The 25823-nt window shown below is 43.2% G+C and overlaps 1 protein-coding gene across 13 annotated transcripts in view; it reads right to left on the reverse strand.

Annotated features, from left to right (window-relative positions):
* Positions 1-25823, reverse strand: part of RIN2 (Ras and Rab interactor 2) — a 68648-nt gene that overhangs the window by 5481 nt on the left and 37344 nt on the right. For 8 of the 13 annotated variants that reach the window (XM_039717173.1, XM_039717169.1, XM_039717175.1 and 5 more), the window contains 7 exons: positions 24680-24752; positions 22610-22701; positions 18429-19553; positions 10676-10981; positions 7673-7804; positions 5310-5473; positions 2036-2408 (listed from right to left, as the gene is read on the reverse strand). In XM_039717173.1, coding sequence (XP_039573107.1) covers positions 2091-2408; positions 5310-5473; positions 7673-7804; positions 10676-10981; positions 18429-19553; positions 22610-22701; positions 24680-24752 — 2210 coding nt within the window. In that variant the 3' untranslated portion in view covers positions 2036-2090. Of the gene's footprint in view, positions 1-1432; positions 2409-3796; positions 4804-5309; positions 5474-7672; positions 7805-10675; positions 10982-18428; positions 19554-22609; positions 22702-24679; positions 24753-25823 lie in introns of those variants that run through there. The other 5 variants (XR_005628417.1, XR_005628418.1, XR_005628419.1 and 2 more) reach the window with 3 other exon arrangements.

The following is a 25823-nucleotide window of genomic DNA, read 5'->3' on the forward strand; positions in this document are numbered from 1 at the left end:
GGCAGCAGAGGCACAGGAAGAAAAGTAAGAACGGGGTGCAGAATGAAATTGAAAAAATTATAAAAAAACCCACCAAAACCAACAAATCCTGGGATGGGCAGCATGACAGTGAGGGATTAAAAAAGAACAGGGACAGGGAACGGGACACAAGGATCCAGTAGAGAAACAATGGCACACGGGAGCACCACCAAGAATAAAAAAGGAATACAAGTAAGGCAAAAAACAAACAAAAAAAAAACACAAAAAAACCCAAACCAAAACAAAAACATTCCCAAAAAACCCCAAAACAAATCAAAATCCAAACAAACAAACAAAAACCCCCAAACTGGGATGGGCGGCATCACAGAAAGGGCTTAAAAAAGAACAAGGACAGGGAACGGTTCACAAGTAACCAGTGATAAACAATGGCATGGAAAGCACCACAGAGCCAAACAGAAAAAAGAGGAACAGGAGTGAGGCATGGAGAAGGACAGAGAAAGAGACAGAGGGCTACAAAGAGGGAAGCAAGGACAGAGAGAGGCAATGACCACGGCACGGCCGGTGGGGAAAGCAGGCAAGGTGCAGCACAGGGATGGAGAAGGAGAAGCACGGCCAGCAGGACAGAGGCTTTTCAAGACAAGGGTACAATGAGAATGAAGGACTGGGCAGAAGATGCTGACAGGTACAGGGTAAAGGACAGTGAGAGGGACAAAGAAATACAGTCCCAGTGTAGGAAAAGGGAAAAAAGAGGAAGAAAGAAGGAAAGATAAAGATGCAGGCAGGGAGAGAGGGAGGGAGACAAAAAGTAGGACAGAACAGGGAGAGAGATTGAGCAAGGTTTATTAAATAAATATTGAGTACTTATTTCTTAAAAGAAAAAGAAGAACAAGAGAATGAAGTAGGGAAAGGGAATGGGAGCACACAGGACCAAGGAATAGAAACTACGCACTGGACAAAGAGAAGAAAAGGGGATGATAGTTGGATATAAGGCTGAAAGAAAATCAGAAACAAACTCCAAGATTTATTAGAGAGTGTGGCTGATGCATATGTCGAAAAACCACCAGCTCTAACAGAACAGGTTACTGTCATGGCTTGGCCTGGGACTCATTAATTACCATCTGTCTCTTGGCAGAGCCATAAACACCACGAGGTGAAAGCTGAATGGATGACGTGCTCCAGCTCAGCTCCAATCCCAGCCCATGCCACCAGTGACACCCTGATCTCCTTTCTCAGGGAATTTTCACTTTTATCGGCTCTCTTCCCCTCAGTGTGCTTAGAATGAATGTGATGAGAGGCTAAGACATGTTTTGCACAGCACAATGGATAAAATGGTCTGATTTTCAGAAGACAATTGAGAACAGACAGCAAAACTGCCTTAAGGATACAGAGGTTTCCTAAGAATTCTCCTGGAACAGGTAAAGAAGAGAAACCACACAGGCTGTCAATGCAAGACTCTAAAACCAGCAAGAGATTTATTCATGTGTATTAAATGTTAAAAATCACATGCATAATTATAGAATATTTTAGTTAAAAAAATATTTCAAAAACCAACCCTGACAGTTTACCTGCAACTGCTATAAAATATCTATTTTTTATATATATATATTTATATATATATATATATAAACAGGTTGATTTTCTGTAATCAAAAAAATTAGACAAGGATGCAACCATCCAGGTAATGCTGAGTGAACTGATGCCCTGCATCGGACAGTCTTGTCAAGCTCCTGCTGGGGAACTGAGCTCACCCCAGTTCAGGGACACACTCGCCTCGCACACAGATTCAAATGCAAGTGACAGCTGGGGAAACAGGAGTGGAAGAAAATTGTATTTTGCACACTACAGCCAAGACCTGTGAAAGGCCACAGTAGAATATGCTGAAAAAGAGCCCATGGTACAAGAAGTGCAGCCTCACAGGCTGTCTCCTCAGACATGCTGGTGGAATATTCTGCACAACTGGCCACGTGCACAGCGTGCCTGGGTCCTGTAAGCAACATCAGAAACGTCAGCACGTGTTTCACCAGGCACTTAAGGTTTAAGACATGTTTTAGCTCCTAAGGAAGGCAGCCAACAAAGGTGTTTACAGATACAAAAATGACGGGTTGCTGGTTTTAAGCAGCCGAGTCGTGGCTGTTCTGCAGAATGGCCCCATATGGGTCACTGTTAAGGCGCTTGTAGACAAAGTGAAAGACCTGGGGCTGAGGACGGCTGTGCAATTCCGCCTTGATTTTCTGAGGGTAGGTATCCTCTGTCAGTTGTTGCCAGGTGTCATCAACAAAAAGAAACAGCCTGTATTCTTCTGGATTTGCCACTTTGAACTTCTCAGCACAAAGCTGACATACATCTTCGGTAGTGATATATGGCCTTACTAGCAAAGTCTTTCCCGTACAGCCGCTGTTAACTTCCTGGAATGCAACACGAAGGTAGTTCTGTGAACAAGAAAGCAGACATCAGGAACTCGAAAAACCCTTAGGTTCTGAAAACTGAAAAGTCAGCAGCAAAAAGCAAGCCTCTCCCTGCTCCAGCTGTGAAACACACCCTGGTGATTCCTGGACATGATGGCCATCCCGTGAGCTGCAGCCTGCTGTCTAAGCCTGGCATAACCCAGCTTCACAGGACAGCATTTCATTATTTTTCACAGGGATTCAGAAAGAAAATTTACTCTGCACCATTTGAGTAAATGCACCTGATCTTGAGGCAAAAGGTGGATCTCTTCTCCTGTAGAAACTGACACACGCCTGCAACTCTGCTAACACAGATACCTTCTAAATAGGCCCCACAGGGAAATGCAGTTTCATCTGCTTCCTGTTTGTTTTTGTCCTGGGGTGATTCTATGGTAATACTGTATTCCCCTATGGTCTGCTTTATGCCCAGCACGGGTCCTGGAGCTTTCAGCTGGGTCCAGGGAAGGGGTGGGAGCTGGGGGAACTCTGGCACAGGCTGTGTTCAAGGAACTCACTCCCTGTGTGCTTGGCTTTGTGGCATGGAGGGAGTTAGATTTTTGCTCTTGGCTACCTTGGTTTTAGTTAGCTGAGGCAAGAAGTTTTCCCAGGACTGCAACAGCAAGCCTCCAGTGACTTCTGTGGCTTCCTCTGGAACTGCTTGGCTCAGTTTTGGTCCAACAACCAGACCAGTGGTGGGAGCCACACATTGCATCCCAGCTCTGGACCTCGGGGGAGGCCAGGCCAGCTGAAGAGGGAACTCTAAATCCACCAGCAGTGAGCAGCTTCAATACCCAACAGTTATTAATTTTCTCCCTGTGGGCACTTTGTTTGTTCAATAAATGGTTTTTGTCATTTTCATCCAAGAAATTCCTTTCATATTGGTGGGGAGTGCCAAAACCCATTTTCTTTAGAGAAAATGTTAATTCCAGAGCGTTTTCTCCTAAAATTGTCTCTAAACCAGAGACAGTTTTAAAAGAAAGAAATTAGCTTGAATTAAAGACTAAAATGCAGTAAGATTGAAGGAGATGGAAAAAATTACAGGGAGAAAGAGTTGTTTATGGACTGAGCTGGCACCCATAGTTTGTATGGTGAATAAAAGAAGTGTGTGAAATCCCAATGGTAGAAGTTTACATCTCACAGAAACAAGCTGTTAAAAGCTAGGACTGAGAAGAACCTTCCAATGACTTAAGTTCCAAAGAGCACTCTTGTCTAATCAAGTATTTCTTGATACCACGAAGACTGAACACTAAAGCTCTGCAATAGATTTTAAAAGTTGGGACTGAATCTGACTGAACAGAACTAAGCAAATTTTTTTTTTACCTGGTTTGAAGAACTTGTAGAAAAAAACCCAGTCCTAAATAGGGCAAAACACACTAGATTTAATTTTTAATTAAGCTACCACATGCAAGACCTGCTTTGAAAAGCATGAGTTTTTAGATGGACAGGATTGCTGGAAGGAAAAGGAAAGGCTGAAGTTTTTTTACAGATGCCCAGAAAGCTGTATTTCATCATCATTAAAAAAGTACTGGGGTTTTTGCTTTTCCATCCATTTAGGGAAGGTGGAAAGACAGCCTTCAGAGCCCAAGAGCCAGCAAGGCTGTGAGACTGCAGCACAGAAATGCCACGACCACACCCTGTTTCCCTGGGAGAAAGATGACTGGAGCTGCAGATATGTTCCATGCTGGTTGTAGGCAAGGTGCTCCATTTCAGGACTGCAAGACTCAGGGAGAGAGAAGAGAGAAAATCGCCATTCTGAGTAGACAGCAAAACACTTGCATTTGTGCCAAGCATGTCCTGTGGGTGGTGGGATCCACTAACTGAAGGATCTCTTTTGAAAGAGACAACCGCAGGAGAAGCACTGGACACACTTGGTGCCAGCTCTTCCCTGCCCCCTGCATCTTCCTGCACCCAAGTGAACATTGAGCCTGGACCAAGTTCATTTGAAGAGAAAGAGAAGATGGAACTTCCTACAAAATCCTGCAGAAAGAATCTTCTATCATTTCCTCACCCAGCAGAAATAAAGGTGCTGGATGCTCCTATGGAAAGTGCAGAGTCTTGCCAGAAAGAACAAAGACTCCAGCTGCTGGAATTTGACACCTAAGTACAGGTCAGGAGAACAGAATGTGGATCCCAGGGAGATGGGCAGGCTTTGGGCACTGGAATTGCTTGTAATGGCTTCTCCTCTTCCTAAGTGCAGACAGCTGAACTCCGAGGAGTAAGTCCTCTCTTCCCAGTTCCAACACCCTCCCCTCTTTCAGCTCACAAACTGCTGCACCTTAACAGTCAGTCCAAAGCAGATGGAAGAGATGCAGGCCTGGGTTCAGAAGATGAAGTGATAACCACTGCTTTGTTATTCTCCAGCTGAAGGTACTGCCCTGCTCTGGAAGAGCAGTACAAAACACAGGGGACAAAAAAGAAAAAACAAAACACAAACAAATGTGAGGACATCCGTATCACAGAATTCTGCTGCCTGCTTAAACGTGAAAACTGTCAGGGAACATTTCTCCCATCTCTCCTCTCTGTTACCTGATTTAGTCACCACTGGGCAGCTGGGCTGATTTATACCCCTGGAAATCTGGATTTGATCTTTTGAACAATAAAGTGTGCAAAAAAGGTGAATCTAAGATACAGTGCAGTTTGTTCTCGCTTCACATGACTTAAAAGGGAAGGTAAGAAAGCTCTATTATTCAGTGTTTTCTTCAGACCATCATAATGAAACTGTTTGATAAAAAGTGAGTGTAAAGACTTCAAAGAGGCAAATTTGCCAGCCATAATCTGAGCCCTGCCACTTGTGGCACCAAGGGAATTTGCTACGAATGATACCTCTCAAATGGGTATTTCCAGCAACACAATCATCCCATTTTCTATTTCAGCCCTAAGCTCTACCTGAAAATCATCCACTGAAGGTATTGTCCTGTTTGTTGTCCTCCTCTTGTGCCACTGCCGGAGAGTGTCTCTGGCCTCTGAACTGAGCAGCTGGGCAGCTTGTTCTTCCTGGAAGTTCTTGATCAGTGAAAGTGCTCCGTAAGCGCTTGTCAAGTAATAGCCCCCTGTGAAGGACAGCAAGGCAAGAACTCCTCAGAGGGGCACAGTCACAAGTGCAGGCAGTTTTCTTTGAGATATGTATAAATACACACAGAGAGGCACCCAGCCACACACACAGCTACGAAAGTTGCCAGAATATTTACACACAAGAGGAAAACCCTCCCTGGCCTGCACGACACTGGAGGGTGTGTTCTCAGCTGCTCAGAGACATGCAGGGGTTGCATGTGCTCCATATTACACAGCAGAGCCTTGGGTCCACTCCTGCTGAGGAAAGCCATTTCCTTAAATGACTGATAAGAGAATAAAATCTTTTAAAACTCCTCCCAGCTGCCCCATCTCTGTAAAAGCTAAGAAAACCAACAACTCTGGTAACTCTTTACTCCTGAGTATTTACTCCTCTAATCTTGGAACACCAGCTTTATTCTAAACAATTTTCTAACAGTGTTTTGGTTTCTTCCCAGGCTTCAAAGGTGGATAAAATAAACATGGCTGTTGAAACAAAATAAAAAACAATCTAACAGTGTTCACCAACTTAAAAGCAACCACCCCCAGGGGCAGTAAAGCAGCAGCTGCCTGTGAGTCTTGTATCCTGGAATCATCCCAATAAGTGTCTTTATTTTTAAAACAACTACTGATCTATCATCACCTTCTCAACATTCCCAGAATGTCCAACTATTTCAGGAGATGGTGTGTACAGTCCTGCACACTCCCCCTTTTTTACATGAGTAGAGAACAAATTAAAGCCACAACAGAGTTGCCAATGTACAAAAGAAGCTGTGGGTCACAAAGTAAGAGTCTCAACAGGAGGCAACAGTCTGCAGTGACCAGGAGAAACAAAAGACATGCTGTCTTTTCTTTTTCAAGTCAACAATTCGGGTGGGAGTGTTCAGCTAAGAGCACAGTCTATTCAGAGGCATTCAGAGATGCACTGGATGCCCACAGCAGTATTTTCTGTATTACTGACAGCATTCCCTCTCAGCCTTTAGCTTTGCAACAAGATGAACACATAAATTCATGCAAGACCCTTTAGACAAATTGTACAATACATTGCAGTTGAAATGCACAACCCCAAAGCCCTACACAATTTTCTTTGCACAGCAGAGCTGAGCTAGTGCCAATGACAGGCCCAACCAACAGACAGACTTTCTTTGCTGTATTCAAAATAACAAGACTTAATAGTCCAGTAAACCTTTCTGCTTTTTCAGCATGTTAATGATCTCCAGCTTCACATCTCAAGTATTTTCCATGCTAAGACTCCTAACAATGCACTCAATGATGCTCTGTACACCAAGCAAGGAGCAGACTAGTGCCAAATTGAAGGAATTCTGGCATGAATTCTCCCAGGCACAATATCATGCAAGAGGATACATGAAAAGCAATTTTGGAAAGCCAGGATATAGCAGGAACAGGAAACACACACACATATACCTAAACACACAGTCAAGCTTGGCTGCAAGAGCCTTCAAACCTCCTCATAAACCTTTTGGATTCTGGGGCCTAGCAGGGTCTTGCAGAAAACTGCTCTGTTAAAAATACTACCATGGAAACAGTAAGGAGGCAGATTTCCTCGTCTCCAGCAGATTTTAGCATCCATTCAAGAAATGCCTCAGGAAACATACTGCTAGAGCTCATAAAAACACATTGTGAGAAGCAAATTGTCTCCAGCAGACTTTAGCATTCATTCAAGAATGCCTCAGGAAACATACTGCTAGAGCTCATAAAAACACATTGTGAGAAGCAAATACTTGGAAGAAGCAAAGATCATTAAAAGGGGGCAATATCCTCAATAGCACTTTCACAAAGGTGCAAAGAAGTCCCCCAGAAGTCTTCACCAAGCACATAAGCCAAGTCTCATTATGTGCCTCACACTTTGCTGGGTGCTGCTGCCCCATAAATCCTCTCAGGAAATTTTCAGGCACAAAAGGCTAAGGCCATTGGGCACCTGCACGGTGCATGTGTTTGCCTGCTGAGTCAAAACGGATTGGAAACAATGTATTTGCTCAGAAAGCAATACACAGCAGCAGATTTTGCAGCCATAGTGCTGGTGTGCTCTGCAAGCTACCCAGCAGTGGAAATGAGGATGACATTCTTTGTTACACTATCAACATCACTGTCATTAGGTCTCCCCTTAATAGGATTCCTGCTCAAACAGAACACCCCCTCACTAGTCCTTCAGGCAGTTCTAGTAAAAATAAACAGATTACCTTCTCCATGCAGCAAGGATGGATCCAACAGCTCCATCATGTATTCGATTTCGGTATCCAGCTCCAGCATGTCACACTGGGCTAGCACATACGTCAACACAGGCAGGAAGTCATCAGCTCCATACAGCCTCCCTGGGTTGAAGGGAACACAGGCAGTGAGACAAACCACATTTTTTTTAGCATTTCCCATGTTTGAAAGGAAAGCACTCTTTTGTGCCTTCTCTACCCAGCATGTCTGTATTAGTCCAGAACCTCCTAAAGTCAGCAATGTGCAGCAAAGAGAACATTACCTGACACTCACTGTACAGGAGACAAGCTCAATCCTGTCCTTCAAACCAGCACAGATCTTATGATGCACAGCTTGAGGCATGCAAGGGAAATTCAGAGACTGGGCTCACCCTGGCAGCAGCTCAACTGGTGAAGTGCTGAAAAGGCTGCCATGCCAGCCTGGCCTGACCTTCACCTGCACTGCTACCACTGCCAAAGAGGTGATGAATAGCATTTGCTTTACACATCCAGGGATTGTATCAACTTTCTGGAAGCATCCAGACACAAATACCAGTCTCTGAGTATGAATCCCACAGCAGAGAAGCCTGAATATAAAAGCCTGTTAGATTTGACAAGAAAACTCAACACATTTCCTTGACAGACAATTGTCAAAAACACCAGAGAAGTGTTCTACAAACACCAGGTGCTGCACCTGAAGGGAGCCTACAAGAAAGATGGGGAGAGACTGTAAGGGCCTGGAGTGACAGTGATTCACAAAGACTGTGCTGTACCTAGGCCTGTCTGTGCTCCTGGCACTTTTCCTGCATTTTGACTTTCTGTTCAGAAATCCCAATGCGACCAAATCTCTGGGTTGGGCAAAACAGTGTTCACTGCAGAACAGATGTGATGGCCACTCAGAACTGCCCAGAGCAGGAGCCAGCTTACAACTCTGCTGAAACTCAAGTGACACCAGCTGAGGCACACGCTCCAGCTACCACACTTACCTGGCTGGAAGTGTAGATACTCAAACAGCTGCTGGCTCAATGTTTAAAAAAGTTTAAAAAACTTTACATGACAAAATAAGACAGCCCAATGAGCATTTGCCACATCTCAGCCCAAGTCTCCCAGTGGAGCACCTGACTAGCAGCAGCCTCTCAGTATTCTCCTTCTGCATGCTGGAAATACCTTACTCAATGCAATAACATCACAGTAAAGAGAGATGAGTTTACAGAACTTCAGGCCAAGATCCCTGTATCCCCTTTTAAAATGCAGAATTTGGAAGCACAGTAATAAGCTGGGCAGGAGCTCAGTCCTAAATCTTGTAAAATACCTGGGGGGCTTTAACAGCCACGAGCTTTCACCATTCATCTCCAATCTCCAAGGAGAGCAGGTGTCTTGATCTGCACCAGACCCAGCTGCACATGCAATGCTTCCTTACAAAGAGAATTGCCAAGCACCTGCAGCAGCTTATACTCAGGAGAAAAAAAATCTCCCGCTACCACAGCTTTGCTACACCTTAGCTCATGACCTGTCATGGCAGTGTGCAAGAGAGAATGTCAGAATTGCACCGATAAATTCATGCCACCCAGCACAGCATTTTGGACCACTGACTGCTCAGCAGGTCTTGACTGGACTGTAGTGCCATTTCAGTATTTAGGTTTCAAAGGTGCTTTTGGGTTCTTGCTACAGTGCAAAAATAGATGTAATTAATAGATGTAAGAAAGTGTCCAAATGAGAACATTCAGTGGCACAGCAAGCAAAAAATACTGGATTAGAGGCTGCTTTTCTTCACCCATTAAGATAAAACTATTGTAGCTGTCATATTGCATACATGCTATAGAATTACAACAGCTAAATATATGGTGTTACCTCTAGTACAATCTGCAGACAAATATTAATTTAGAATCAGTGTTGAATTCAAGGTTCACAGGACAGCCTTTCTGCCAGGCAACTTCAAAAACCTACAGTTAAGGAAAGCTGCTCTTTTTCAATTGCTTCACATCTGTAGGATGCTCTGCCTGGAGTGAGGTAAAACAATGCCCTGTTTTGCAAAGTTATCAGTGGTGAACTAAGATGTGGTGTCATGCTGCTTTTGGTGTGGAATTATGCTGTGGCAAATAGAGTAAAGTATCCTTATCTAAAAACACAGAGGCTGACACGGCTGGCATGGAGACATCTGGCTGACAGTCAATCACTTTGTACTCTAAAAGTCCAGTCCTGCTTTCAAATAGGCAGGATCTTCTAATATTTCCCTTCTGGGAGTGTGTGTGGAGACTCCTCCCTTGGGTGGGAACGCCCCTCTGGGCCACTCCTGGAGGCTGAGCAGAAGAGATTTGGCACCCCTGGTGATTGGTCTCAGTAAGAAACATCAATCTCTACTCAGTAATTGTTTTGGGTCTTTTTGCTAGCTTTAATATAATTTCTTTATTATAATTGTTTTGATATAGTGCATTATAGTGTCACAGACTATACTAGTAATTTTTACTTGTACACTGTGTAGTAAATAATTCGGATTAATATCTTTTTGGTCTAATAATTTATCATAATAAATAATTCATTTTTATATGACTATATCTGGTTTGTCATCCTTAATCCTGTAGGACCACGTTGTACAAAGGTTCAATCACACCTCTATAATTCCTTGAATTTTAAACCATTGATAAAGTCTGGGCTAAGTGAATCCAGCTGCACCCAGGCTCCTCCCTGAGAAGGAGTTCAGGAAGCACAAGGGTCCTTCCTGCACCATGGGAGGGCTTCTCTAATTAACTTTGTCTGAAGCTCACACTCCACCCATGACAACAACTCTGCTTCAGACTGAGTTTTTAAGATATGCAGCCAGATAGTTCAGAGACAGCAGGTCAGAAGCAGAGAGCAAGAATTCCTCTCAAAGGGGGAAGGAGAAGCTGCAAGAGCTTCAGCAGTAGACCTGTCTGCAGAATGAGATGGGCTGATTCCTCTGAAAGACAACATCAGGTATGAAATATCAGTGAACCTGAACTACCAGAAGCACCATACCTGAGTTATTCTCCATGACAGTGTAAATCAATTTGCAAACTCTCAGCAGCAGCATGACTTTCTTTTCAGGTGAATACATCTTCTGCATAGTCATGAACTTGACTTTAATCTTTTCAACGTCCACAAAGTCTGGTGTTGGGACAAACACGCCCAGCTCCTGAGGATTCCTCTGCCGCACCAGCTGCAGGTTTTCCTTCAGTTGTTTCCAGGAACCATCTGTGGTATGAAACTCTTTCAACATCACTTCAATGTGACCCTTCAACGGCTTCAGAATGCACTTATGCATGGCCTTCTCCAGCACAACATCTGCAACAGGAAAACACAAATCCAGCTGACTTCCCCCTCTAAAGCAGAGCCAGCATTAACACAGCCATTCCCTAAAGGGACCCTGTAGAGCAAAACCTACTTTCTAAGGCCCATTTATTACACAAGATGAGCTTCCAGATGTTTGTTAACAGGAAAACAGGAGGCAGAGCAGAATCCATATTGAATTGTCATTTCTGGCAATGTGGTAAATAAAAAAACCCACACCCACACACTACAGATAGTTAAAAAAAAAAAACAAACCAACAAAAAAACCAGTGGGTCTATTAAAGATTTTCTTTTGTTGGTTGGAAGTCTGCAAGTTTTATTTTAAAGTGCTTTTTTTAAAGTTTAGGCTTTAACTCCCAAACTTAACGTGAAACACGGTCATGTGTTTCAAAAATCATAATTTTTGTCTCCTTTGGCATTAAAGCCTGTCCTTTTTGCATAGTTTCCATTGGAAACTATAACTCAACGAAGATTTCCTAAAACTTGGCTCAACTTTGTCAGGATCTTTATGAAGCTGGGCAGATTACAGGCTATAAACTATAAATGAAAACCAAGCTGTGTTTGTCCAGCTTCAGATTTCATCATACAAGCTTATATACAGCTTTGTCATCAAGTCTGAAGTTCTTTGGCAATTGTATGCACACAGCACAGTAACTGCTAACTTCAGGGCTTATTTGTAGTTCTTGTTCTACTCCAGTTTTTTTTTTAACCCTCGTTCTGTTTTCATAGTATGGACGGTGTCAACAAAGAAAGCTCTTTGCTCAACACTTTCTCTGCAAACTTTTAGTGTAAAAGCTAATTTCCTTTCTCAGCATCCTTATGGCAACGCAGCTTACATTATTTCTTAATACATCGATTATTTGTACTGTGGTGGGAAACATGGTGGGGAATGTTCCTGTGCCATCCCCCCAGGAGAGTGGGGCAGGACCAGAGCCTAGAGCAGGCAGATGGACCAGAGGAGCAAAAGGACAGAGCACACAGAGGAGAGGCTGTGTCACTGCCAGGTCACACGTTTACACAAATTAGCAGTGGACATTCTTGTTAGTAACAGTGAGTCATTACAGTTTCATTAAACCTCATGCCCGTCCCAGGTTCTTTGCCTGTACTTCTGTGGTGTTTTTAGACTACAGCCTCCTTCTTTTCTCCCTCCTCTCCCTCTTTTTTTTTTTTTTTTTTAATATCACATACTGTTTTTAAGGCTTGGTATTTACACAGACACACACACACACACTCCAAACAAGCATTATTCTGTTTTCTAGCTTTTTTCTTTCCTATATCATATTCTTGTGTCCAGCCCTTTTTCCTTTTGGGTCTCCATCCCTCTCTTTGCCATATAAACACCCTTCACACACACACACACTTCTCCTGTGGTGCCTTGACTTCATACATAGCATTTTTCCTGTGTTTGTCAGTAAAGGCACTAGAAAAGGCATGATCAGTCTGAGATATGTTCTTGGTGGTCTCTCACAGTGGCCAGGGCTGGATCCAGCTTCCCAGCAGAGCAGAGCCATCAATTAGCAACGTTAGCAAGTGGCAACACTTCAAATGACTGATCCTTATCTACTGTACTTGGTAGAGCTACACAACCAGCACCAAACCAGCCAGGTAAATAGAAGCATCACCCTTCTGCACAGAGACCAAAACTGCCTCTTCCTGCCATCAAAGCAATCCTCAGGGCTCATGGGGCAGAAACAATTGCAGAAACAATTTTCCACCAAGAAAAACGCACCAGTCACACCCACAGGTATGTTGGCTAGCTAAATTTCTGTTCTAGAGTCTACAAATCCATCCTTGCTATTCTTCACTGATGACTATTTTACTTTATTTCTACTACCTGATTTTTTCAATAGGAAAAACACCAACTGCTTTGCTTGTGAGAGGAACACCTCTGCAGTGTGTAGCTGGTCTTGTTTATTAAAGCAGCTGGTGCTGCTAAACATCATGCAAAGTGAGAGAGCTCTATCCCCATGAAAGCTGAACTCCCACAGGCTTCCACTGGAAGTTTTGTAGATGAATATTGAGCACAAGCCATCCTTCGTCCCCATCACAACATTTGTTCACAGGAGCTTTGGGAAGCTCAGGATGTTTCTGGATGCAACTGATCCTGTAGAGGAATAGGAGGCAGAAGCAGTGCCTCCCCAGATCCCAGAGAAACTGGATGCTCCTGGGACAGAAAATTCCTCCCAGAGCTGCATTCCTGGGCTGGGGCCAGGCTGGCTGGCTGTAGGTGAGGAGTGGAAGGCTCAGGGCTTCTGCCCTCAACCCTTTGAAAGGCAGTGCCACTTCCACAGATGAACCATGCAGATTTTTACAGCTGTGCAAGATGGCAAGGAGGTTTCTTTCATATTTGCTATTTGTCACAAGATTCAAAAGCAGTGCCTGGAAATTGCTTTGAAATTTACTTGATCATATTTCCACAGTTTCCATGGAAACTTGAAATAATTCCGAAGCAGCACAGAGGAAGAGATCGTGTAACTCGTGGCTGTGCTCAAAGCTCCACACAGACACAACAAAACAAAGAAAAAACCACAACACACAAAAATCCTTCAAACTACACACAAAAAACCCTCAAAACAACACACAACCTTTTCTTCTCCTTCATGAATTCTTGGCACACACATGAGAACCACTGAGTTCTGCCCTCAAACAAAAAAGTCGCAAAATCTAACAAGCTGATGAGGCTAACAGCAACAAAATTGATAAAGGCTGGACTGTTTTTTTTAATGGTCAACAGTAATACCCATATATATCCTAACACACGCAAAGCTTACAAAAAAATTATATTATTATTAAAGCCTGGTAGGACAGCACTTCTTGTGATCCGAGTCTGAGAACAATACTCAGTGCCATGGCACCTATGAGCATGTTTGGGGCCAGACCACCCAGCCAGTGACCCTTTCTTCAGCACTGTTTCTTCTGGCCACTTTCAGAGAAGGGTGTTTTTGGGTTAGATCCCACAAAGCAATGCTCAGCCAGCAGCAGTTTTCATTGTTTGACTTCTAATGGCCACAAAAAAGTATATGAGGGTTTCCCAGGCAAATCATTATCTAAGTTGTGAATTGAGAACTTCAGCAACAAAAATTCTGTTTATTTCAGATGCATGTTTTCAAATATCCTCCCAGGATGCTTACCACTCCAAAATCAAAACAGATACTCTTCAAATAATTTTTTTTAAACTGAATATAATATGAACTGAACACTGTGTATCGTTCCTGAAATGCTTATAATTAGCCTGTAGCCTCAAAATGGGAACTGGAAGTGCTTTGATAAATGAATTGTAAAGGCCAGCCAGCTAGTTTCGTTGTAACTTGTGGAAACACATCTGTATCCTGTGCTGACATGCTATTTTTGTTTTGCTGCCAACCACACAAGTCTGCATCTAGACAAGACAACATATTAGTCATTGCCAGTGTCCTTACACAGCCTCCCTACAGCCTGCACTTCCCCAAATTCTAGGCACGCTCTCACCTTTTCAGGCTTTTTTCCAAGCTGTTTCCCTGCTACCTACCAACAATTGTTGCTCCACTTACGTGACTGTTAGATTCCAGTCCCTCGATTTACACTCAAGCCCTGTTTTACCACGGCCAAACCGTTCACCAGGGAAATCAGAGGTCAGCAGCAGGCTGAGTGAGCCTGAGAACCACCACAAAAAGGCACAGTTCTGCACAGGTCACACTGCCTGGCAGCTGAAAGCACAAAGTTGCTTTGGAATACCACAGTGTGATGGCCAAGCATCCATCTCTTGGTGGGTGCAGACATGGCAATCTCCTCCACAGGACCAAGACTTGAAAGTAAGACCTCACACAACCCACATTCCTTGACAATCAGCACAACCCTGAAAACAGAGGTCAGACTGAGGTGGTAGATCTACAGGCAGTGGTGGCAGGGATCTAGCAACTAGGGATGAAAGGTAAGCCTCCCCTCATCCAACCTACACAAAAGCACACCAAAAAATCACATAGCTATCTGTGCTAGGTGTACTCTGCTTTAAGCAGCTGTGAGTTACTTAAAACTCATGCTATGGCTGTGTGGTAAGCACATGTCTTCTCTTGAAGTAGTGGGAAAGAAATGAAGCAGGGAAAAAGTCACAAAGGAAATCCAAGGGATGGTCAGAAAAAGAACTTGGTCCCCTGCCTCTGCTCAATACTTTTACCACTGCTTCCTGCTTGCCCTGTCCCATCACTCCTGTGGTGAAAGGAGGTGCACTGAGAGACGTGTTTGTAAGACTAAGCTCAACACGAAAAGATGCAACAATGAAGGACAGGACACCAGAACAAATGTACAAGCACCTAAAAAGTAACACCATGAAAAAAACAGCTGGCATGAGTTTTTCAAGCACAAATAGTGACATAGCATTCTAAGTCCTTCAGGAGGATAACTGGATTAGTAAAGAAGAAGGGATCTGGGGTGAGCTGCTGCTTAACCTTTTTAATACCCATAGGTATAATTCTGTACACCTTCCATATAAACAAACAAGGGAAATACTGTCTTGCCATAATAACCACAAGCAGTGTGCATCAACAGATGCACAGGATACTGCACTGAGAACCCAAGTACCAATGGTTGGCTGTCAAACAAGACAGACACTGGAGAAGAGGTACCATGGGGTCAGTCCTGGGCTTCAGTTATTTAGTATGTCCAGCTCTGTCTGCCTGCAACTCCTCTGTACAGACCCAGTGCTCTTCAACAAGGCATGGACTGCCAGTAAGGGACCAGCACATTCTCTCCAAGCTTCTTTAACATTCAGCATTTAATTATCCCTAACGTATTAGAAATATCAAAACAAGCAATAGACTGTATTCCCACATGATCAGTTAGTACCTTACTGACAAGTGGTTTAAACCAGTAATATATCCCTAAGGTATTAGAAATATCAAAACAAGTAATAGACTATATTGTTTAGGGACGTTCCCACATGATCAGTTAGTACCTTACTGACAAGTGGTTTAAACCAGTAATTTCTTGGTTCAGGGCCAGATTTGGGCACTGAGACTGAAGTTGTTTGGATGTCAGATGTTAGATCCCACTTGGCAAAGTGACAGCATTCAACTTGACTCCGTTCTGTTCAAAGCCAGGCAAAGATGAAAAGACAAAAACTCCCAAACATTTGCTGATCAAGCAGCTCAGGACTATCAGGGTCTCCTCAGACCAGTCTTTATTCTGTGGATACAAACTGAGGTGTGGATGTCTTTAAAAAAAACAAATTACATTCATGCTTAAACAATAAAGAGCCACGTGCCTCACTCTTGATTCTGTCCCAACACTGGGAGTCTCACTGCTTCAGGGTGGGTTAACAGCCTACAGTGCTAAGGTTAGGAGGCATCTGTCAGGACTAGAAACCCCTATTTTTCCCAGTGATTTTGCAGAAGCTTAGCAATTTGATGGGACCTCTATCTGGGAAGCTTAAAAGATCTTCTGCAGAAGTCTTCTGCTTGCAAGAGTCTATGATGCAGCTCTAGAAGAAAAGCTGCATGATCAAAAAAATCATTATGGAGACATTGAATAAAGTTCCAAACACCAAGGGCTTCACTAAACCTGGGAGAGCTGTTCCAGCAGCTACTGAAGTTCAGGAGACAAAAGAGGGTTAAAGCAAAGCCTGAGTGACTCAGAAAGGAGGAGCATTATCCCAGAAGCACACATCCAGCACCAGGCTGACACGCTGGAGGAAAAAAATGCACTGCAGAAGAGCAAACTGACGAGGGAGGATAAACGACTGCTCACCAAGTTAAAATTTGGGCTGCAATTCCATATTGAAATAGTCAAGGAAAACTATGGACAACAGGCAGGGCTCTACCTCATGAAAAGCTCTCCACAGGGATGACTAAATTTTGCCATCACATAATTATCTACTTAGATCAGCAACATCTGATGCTGCTGATCCACTGCAGTTGTTTGCTGGCTCAAGCCAAAGGCAGTATATGATTCAAAAGCAAGTTCTTTCTTTGTTTAAACCGGCCCACTTTATAAATTAATTGTGTTTAGTCACATGATCAAAACCAGACCTTCTGTCACTGAAGAAAACCAGGGCAGTTTTAGTTCTTATACTTCCCAGCTTATGCTACTCCAAAGTCTGAACCATTTAATAGCAGACAACATTTTTTCCAGTCTTGGGAGACCCACAGTCCGATTAAACCACACCCTTGTGAAATGAAAACTACATAATAACCCAGGCTTTCACAAAATTACAACCAAACTTGATCTGTATTGCTTTGTCAAAAATCCAGCACTCTACAGAAAGGCAGGCAAACATATGCCTGCATCTCCTGCTTAATTTGGTGCTTTTTCTTCCATCTAACACCCACCTAACAGTCTTTATTATTATTGGGAGAGTATTACATGTTTCTGAGTCTCAATACTGGGGACACTTTTCACATTTTTATATTTGCTTTAGCAGTCCTTGTGACTTTTGCTTGACTTTGTGTACATGAAGCTGAGGTTACATGAGAATACTTCATCTTGGTCAAGGACAGACAGAATGTCAATATAAAATTACCCTCTAGTCCCAGGGAAGGAAGTATCTGCCAATTTTGCACTGAGCCAACTGTTGGGACACTGGGGTAGGGAGAAAAACAAACAAATTAGGACTGAAGTGAGCTCACAAGGAAAGTATTCTGCCCTGAGGCGTGTTTACCTCTTAAATGTGGCTTACAGGCTCTTTTACAAATACTGCTCAGACTCTGCAAGAGAGGCAGCGAGATTTATGCAGCAATGATTTCACTTTTTTGGATACACAAATCTGTCTCTCCTGTTAAAACATATATTCTAGCATATAGCTCATCCTTAACCACTCACAAACACATCTAACAGAGAAGTGCAGAAAACTCCAAAAAACAGCAGCCCCTTCTCTCTCCTGCACATGTTTGTTTTCTAAAACTCTTACATATCTTTTTATTCAGTTTCAAGTGCAGGGATAGTACAGCTTTGCTAGAAGTGACTAAGAATGTCTGGAGGAATCAGATTTATTACAAAACTAAGCTGTCATAAAATGTCTCTCTGCTCTTAAATGTCATTGGTTTTGAATAAATTCTGCTTCTACAGCTACAATCCCTATGGTCACATTTGGCAGTTTTAGACCATCCCTTGAGAACTATGTCAGTCCCATTCAGAGAAAAATACATATGTGCCAGCAAATAAAGGATTCTCTATTGTCAACAGTAGAGCAGGTTAAAAAAAGTAATAATCACAGGTAAAAAAAGTCTGCATTGCATCTATTTTAAGGCTAACTTCTTGTAAACAACTTTGTAGTGTAATCATTCCAAGCTGACAGTGTGATTTGGGGTGGGGAATAGAGGGGGAGGTTGTTTTAAGACTCAAATACTCGGTGGTTCAAGCTCTACTAGCCAAGTTAGCCCCACCTTCCTGAACTGGACAAAGACTATCACTGTAAACACAGATTACACATTTTCACCTTCCCCCCAAAACACAGGACAGTGTTTCTTACCTATTTGGTCTTCAGGAATCAGTGATTCGATTGGGGGATCAAGTTCGGAGCTTTGGGACAAGTAGTTCTTGACTTGGGTCATGAACTGACGAATTGTTTGCAGCATATCAGTGCTCGAAACATGGCACTCCTTGTTTTCTTGGAGAAAACTGACATAGTCCTGTACTAAGCATCCAAAATAGGTACGTTTGTCCCGGGACATCTCTGCAATTTTCTTAATCATCCTCTTCTCAGGGGTCATGAAGGAACTGAAAACTCCACTGACTTTCCGTAGCTGAGATTTCACAATCTTGGGGAGAACAAACGAACTGCTTCTTTTCTTCTTGGGCTTCAAAGGGGGTGCCATGCTCTCCTGGTCACTTTCCCCCTCAAAGTCCTCCAGGCTGCTGTTGGTGTCCCCCTCATAGCCGAAGAGCGGCATGCTCCGATCGAAGTCCAGGGAGTCAGAGGAGGAGGTGGAAATGCTCATGTCGCTCAGTCTCTGCCTGCCTCCATTCCACGGGATGTGTGACTCAGAGATGGCAGCCGGAGTCTTTTTGGGAGCTGCTGGAGCCGGCTCGGGCAGGGCTTCCCGCGGAACCGCGGCCGCCTCGGGCACGCACACGGAGTCAGGCCGGGGCGCAGCCGCGCTCCTGCAGGCACTGTCTGCCTCGGAGCACGCAGCCTGCTTCTTCAGCCGAGGAGGCGGAATCGGGGTGGGCTTGTTCTGCAGCAAATCCAAGCCCCTCTCCTTCTTATGGCTGACTGTTTCTGGCATGCTCGCCTGTTTTATAGTCCTGGAAATCTGTGGGCTCGTGAGGGTGCTATTAATAGCAGGAGGTGGTGGCCGGGGCGGGGGGGAGCGAGGCCTCGCTGTGCCATTCACGTCTGGAGCTCTCGGGCTCTGCCTTTTCAGACTTCCACTGACATCCTGGCTGTGCACTTTTAAGAAGAGGGGATTAATGAAACACAGCGCTCCGTTGGTCTGGCTGCACTCCAGCTCTGAAGGCGTTCTGGTTCGTATAGAATGCACTCCATTTATAAGGCAGAGCTGGCGTGAGTCTTTGCGAGCACGGTCCAAAGGCACAGGCCTACAGGGAGGTGAAGGATCCGGGGGTTTGCTGTTAGCCAGGGAGCTCCAAAAGTCTGAAAATCATCATTGCATTAACGTAAGAATGCAAAACACCATGCAGATGGATTTCAGAACATTCAACTCAACAACACCGGTTTAAAATATCAAGAAATTTAGGCAAGGTTTTAGTAATTAAAAGGAGAAAAAAAGTCCAAGTGAACCTCTTAAAGTACCACCACACATAACTGTATGCTACATTCCTGAGGCTGCTCTCACTCATTTATAAATACCATGACCAACACATAGCTTCCAATCAGCCCACTAAGCTTAAAATTAAACTGAGAATCAAAGAAAGGAATGGAGACTGTAACAGAATACTTTTTACTGGCTTGAGACTGAAATGAACACAAACTTCTCACTAGCATCTCACTCAGGAGAAATAAGGCAAGATTCTCAGCTGGCATTAATAAGCTCACTTCATTAAAGACAATAGTTAAGCTGATTTACACCAGCTAAAAGCCACTTCCAGAAACTCTACAAGTATCTTGGTTCAGTTTCTTTTCATAGTGAACACATGAAACCATACATGAAAAGGCATCTCACATTTTGCTGTGGTGGATGCACACATCACCTTTAGCAAGGCAGACCAAGCGTTCAAGTGTCTAATGAAGGTACTGGCCTGCTGCCCTGCCTTTGCTGTGGGGACAGTTTGCCTGAGAATATGGACTGCAGTGACACATAAATGACCCAGCGTGCAGTCCCACACGAGCAGCATGAAAACCTATGCTACAGCAGCAAGTTGCAGCTGCAGCCTCTGCACTTATCCCAGACAAGTGTCAGCATGTTTGTGCAACCAAGCCACTGCTAAAGAGCATCGGTGCCTGAAGGTATGAAGATTGAAACCAGATGTGCCCTTGAAGGCAGCAATCATGCTGAAATAAGGGCATAATACCAAAGAAGGGAGATTTAGCTAGAATTTGCCAATCTTGACATGGTCCTTTTCCCATAGTGTGTCAAGATGGTTCAGTGGAGGCAACTGAGCAATGATACCTGGGCCCAAGTGCATGAATGCCAAGCATCCACAACAGGTCCATGCCCAACAACCATGCCTGTGGGGCAGAAGACAGGAAATAGCCCACGGTGACAGGCCACAGCCAGAGAATGTCTATAGGCACAGGCATGTTTCTCTGCATAGTTATGCCATGTTGCTGGTGTTCCCAGCTTCATGACTTCACATCCTGCCTGCAGATCTCTCAGTGCCTGTGCCTGGCACGTGGCTGCTGCAAAAACACATGATGTAAGCACTGCTGCAGGTGAAACACAAAGGAGATGGAGAGAGAATCATATGTTCAGCACGTGAAACCTTGCAGGTTGGCAACAGCCTTGAAATCTTTACCAGAAGTTCCTCCTGATGTGGTTTGCTGGGCTATGTGTTATTGACTTGTGTTGTGCAGCTCTCCCTCTGAGCCTACTGCAGCAGAGAGCTCTGACAGGGGATACAGCCCTGTGTTCACACACCACGGGATTTTGTGCTCCCGTGTTCCTCAAAGAAAACTCACACTTAACAGGAAGGGCTGTTGGGAGCTTTTAAGCCTCTCTTGAGTCCACAGCATTGAAAGGCTGACTTTCTGGTGTGCTCTTCTGCACATGGACACCTAAAACTCCACCAAAATCTCAACTTTGCTGCCTGCTTTTAGCCCATGGAAACTGTGATCGGGTGTATATCAGGTAATTGATCCCAAATACAGCAACCACACAGACACTGATCTTTCAAATGCAGTAGCTACATAAAAACCACACACAATGCAGAGGCTGTTCAAGACAAAAATAATTCCGCAGCAAGTAGGCCACAGTGCTCTGGGGTACTGGTGACAAAGTGAGGTCAGCCTGGAGAGCTTGATCAACATTACCATTATTGTCCCCTCTGGAGAGACTCACCTCATGTTACTTTAAGGCTTCCAGGTGTCACTGGGAGACTGTCTTCATATCTGACTGTCTTCATTCTGACTGTATCCCAGTCAGACCTTTTACTTTCTTTTTCCCATCTAAACACTGACCTCAATAGTAACATATTTGCCTTTATTCCCATGATAATCCATAGTTTCACCTGACTACCTAAACTTGCAGACAAGCAGTGAAGAAGTAATTTCTCTCCTGTCTAAAACAAACCCTTTAATTGCACTGCTACTGCAGCAAACCAAAATGCAAAGCACAGCAACACATCCCTGGGTATGTACTGCCAAGTCCCACCAGACAATTCAAGAGATCCTCATGCTAACACTGATTTAGAGAGGATCCTTTCCAAAATCAAAGATTATTAAAAACTCTGCTGCAACAAAGGTTGCTGACAGTCAACCTTCCCTTCCTGGAGAAGGAAATTAAGCCACTCAGCACTTTGCTCAATGCAGAGCTGCTTAATGATTCATCTGGGTGGTGCCCAAGCTTCAAATCCCAGGAGGCTTTGCATCCATCTCCCCTGAGCTCAAAGTATGCTTTACAGTGAGCCTGTGTTTGGCTGAAGCAACCAAGTGATGCAAGGACACCCTTTTATTTAAAGATATTTTAAAAATTTCGCCTAACCCCTGCCCATGGATACATCATATATACCATCATATATACACTCCTCATTTCCTAAATATGCCACTTCATCGAGGCACTGATCTCAAAATTCACCATTTTAAGTTTCCATGTCAATCTGAACAAAGTTTTATCAACAGGGGACCTCAGTTCCTACACTCTTCTCACAATAAATTATAAGGCCAGTGCTTTATATAGGCTCACACGGCAGTGCTCTGTGAGCATGCAGAAAACATTAGCTCTTGAAGCAGAAACCACATCAACCTCTGTGTGGGGACTGTGAGATTTGCTTTGCCCAAGGGCTGCCCAGAGAGGGAAGAGAAGAAGGAAGAAAGAAACAATGCTAACAAAAATATCACAGAAGGCACAGAAGGAAGGAAGAGCACCACTCCTTGGCCAGAAGAAGGTCTGGCCTTCCCAAATAAGAGAAACTGCTTTTCTAAACAAAATTTGTATCATCACTAACCAGTATGAACTATTTACTGATACAGCCTATTTCTTCAGTGTTACAGATGTGCTACAGGGAGAGACATCTTTGTAGAGAACTACTTACTCAGTCCAAGCTGAGCAATCTCTTCAAGTTCAGCTTCTGTCTTTGCTGTAGCAATTGCATGAGGCAACTTCAGTGTGAATGGAAGGACATCCCTGTTTCCAAAGAGAAAAACCATTATGGTTTTCAGCAACATCCATAGTTTGAAAAGCTTTTTTTCCTAAAAACACTGGCAGTCTCTGATTTCTGATTATCTTCTTCTTGAGCTGTGTCAGGTAGTAAGATCCTTAAACACACAGCACAGTTAAACACTACTTTACCAAACCCACAGCTCCTTTACACTGCAGAGTGGTGTGAAGGGCAAATGACAGTCAAGTGCCCAGGACTTTCCCTAGGATCATTTCCACAGAGCCATCCAGTATTTTCTGCCTTTCCAACAGACGCTTTTACACCTGGTCTTCTACAAGCAGATCAGTGAGATGCAAACTTGTTACCTGCCCTAACACTTCAAAAAAGCTTCTCACTTTCTGAATACACTGTTACTGTTATTCCAGTTTTCAGAATAAGAATTTTATTCTAACTAAATGTTGCTAAACAGCAACATCTGTAGTAGAAGTATCCATAGAATTAAGACTAAATGAGAATCCTACAGCTGGTGTCAGCACGAAATTTGGTTTTAAGGTTGTGAACAAGCCAACCATCTGCTCTAGCACAGACAGATAATGGGTCTTTATCACATAAATATTCTCTATGTTGTATGTTAGCTTCTTGAAAAAACAGGATCTCAGAATTCCACTCACACTCAAGCCAAGCATATGCACAAGACTGATACACTAGCTGAAAAGCATTTGAAAGGCACTTCACATGGTACCACAGAAAATCCAGAGTCCAGATCATCACCATGGGTTGCAACTCAAAAATAGGTAAACCCTCATAAAAACTGCTTGGGTACCTCCTGCCAGAAATTCCCTCTGGTTTTAGAAAATCCTCCTGGATTTCCTGTGATGTACCAAATGGTGCTGTCTCTTTTTCACAATAGCTACCTATCTGCCTACTTTAGTCTATACAAAGCAATACTGAACATTCAGTGAAAGAAAATGGATAGACTAATGCAAGAAATCTCTGTTTGCTGAATGATCCTGAAGGTACTTAGAATTTACCAGAGCCTGGCAAGTAGGCAGGACTGAAAAGGTGACAAGATAAGAAGTATCTCCACAATCAACTACATTTAAATGCATTTTCAGCTAATTTCTCTTCTGAGTTCTGACCAATTACCCGTGTACTATCAATGCTGCTTTTATTACATGCATGTACATCCCAGCTAAACTGAGGCTGTAGCAAAAGGGTCCAAGATGCTTCTCCACCACAAACAAAACCAGCAAGCACAGCAGCCCAGGAACATCCCACTCCAGAAATCATCACATGGCCAGCATGAAGGGGCAGCCTTGATGCAGTAAAAGGACCAAGACTATCACAGCTGCCTCTCCCCACTTCCTTCAGAAAATGTGCACCTGGGCAGTTGGGTTGTGTCCTGTCTGTGTGTACATACAAGGTTCAAGCATCAGTCTGGAAGTTTTCACCAGTAAAGTGAAGTCAAATTGAAAATAAAGGATAAAAACACCAGCTACTTTTTTTCTGCATACTATCTGGAAAACAAGTTTGGCAACCATAAACTGCAAAGCTGACAAGGCTATTTTTGTTGTTCACCATTTAAACTGACATCTCCTAGTTGTCATATTCTACATATCTGACATTTTTCCATTATGCTCCAAAAATTCTTCTTACCAGCAATTCCAAGAAATGGATTTTGCAAGCTAGTTTATGATTGTTTTTAAATGAGCTACAGAGCACTTAAGAAAGCATCACAGGATATCAGCTAAAATAAAGTTCAGCTTGGCAGCACCTCACAGCTGGGTGGGTAAAATCACACCAGCCTCCCAATAACCGGCATGAAGTAAGACAGAGACACTTGCTTCCAGGACTCATCTCTGATCTCTACCATTACTTTCTAGGCTATCCAGGAATATTTGCAGATTGGCAACGTAAATAGCATCAATGTCTGAACCAGCTCCTCAAAACTCATTTTCTTGAGATGGTCTAGCAGATGTGGCTTGGAACACAGCACCATCTTACCTGCTAATACAGTAGAAAGCAATGAGTCTGAACAAATCAGCAAAACTTATTCCAGACCCCTCCAAGGAAAACGCTGCAAAGAAAGTTACAAGAAACAATCACACATTAATCCACTGTTTCTTAAAACAGTTTAATAAAATATATCTTAGATTTTAGCATGAAGTTAGTAAGTTTTCACCATCAAACTAGCTACTATTTGATTAAGAGAAAACTCTGTAGAGGAGTACATATTCCTGCTGAAGGCATTTTCAAGAATATACTGATAATCTGGGTGGCTGCTCTGCTTTTGTATTCCAAGGATATGGTCTAATTCCTGTAAAACAGATTAACTGTGATGAGGCCTGCACAATGTTTTGCTAATAGACAACAAATCAATAACTGTGGCTTTTTTTGCCCAGTGTACTAATATACCTAACTTTAAATGTCTTATTTCCTCCTCTTGAATTCTATTCTACTCACTTCACTCTAGGTGTGTAGAACCTAAAGGGAGATAGATTTTCATTCATTCCAAGAAAACCTTTTAACATGAAAACCCTTAAAAACCTCCAACAGCTGTCACATGCCATTGCCTTGCACAAGGGAAGAGGAAGACAGGAGCAGTGCCTTCCATTTTTCCCCACTTGATACCACGGTTTCTTATTGATACAAATACTTGCTGTCAGTAATAATGACAATCACATCAAGCTCTCTCTGATGCCAGTAGCAAACCTCACAAGTCAAGCAGAAGAAGCTCCTAGGGTGAAATGATCCAGATTTTTGCCTCTGGTCTAAAACATGGCTAAAACCATCAGTAAATACTTCCCCCTTGTGGAAGAATTTTGCTCATAAAAGACAGTATGTAATTATTTTCTAGATAGGAATTTATTACTATAACAAGCCTATAAACAGCCTTAGACCACACTTACATCAGCTATTACTGACAACTTTCTCTTTGTCTTGCCTTGCTTGTAACTGGAACTAAAACCAGACACATAGAATTAACTTTTTGTTCCTGGGTGCAGGGGAGGGAGAGATAAAAAAGGAAAAACTCAACTAAAATTATGTCAGTTTACAAATAGAAATAGAAGTTAAATATAGACTTTCTGTTTCAGGGATGATTAACTGTAACTTTTGCTAATTTTCTTCAGTTTTCTCTTTCTTGTTA

This window comes from Passer montanus, unplaced genomic scaffold (genome assembly GCF_014805655.1).
Source record: "Passer montanus isolate IOZ18808 unplaced genomic scaffold, ASM1480565v1 scaffold37, whole genome shotgun sequence".
Lineage (NCBI taxonomy): Eukaryota > Metazoa > Chordata > Aves > Passeriformes > Passeridae > Passer > Passer montanus.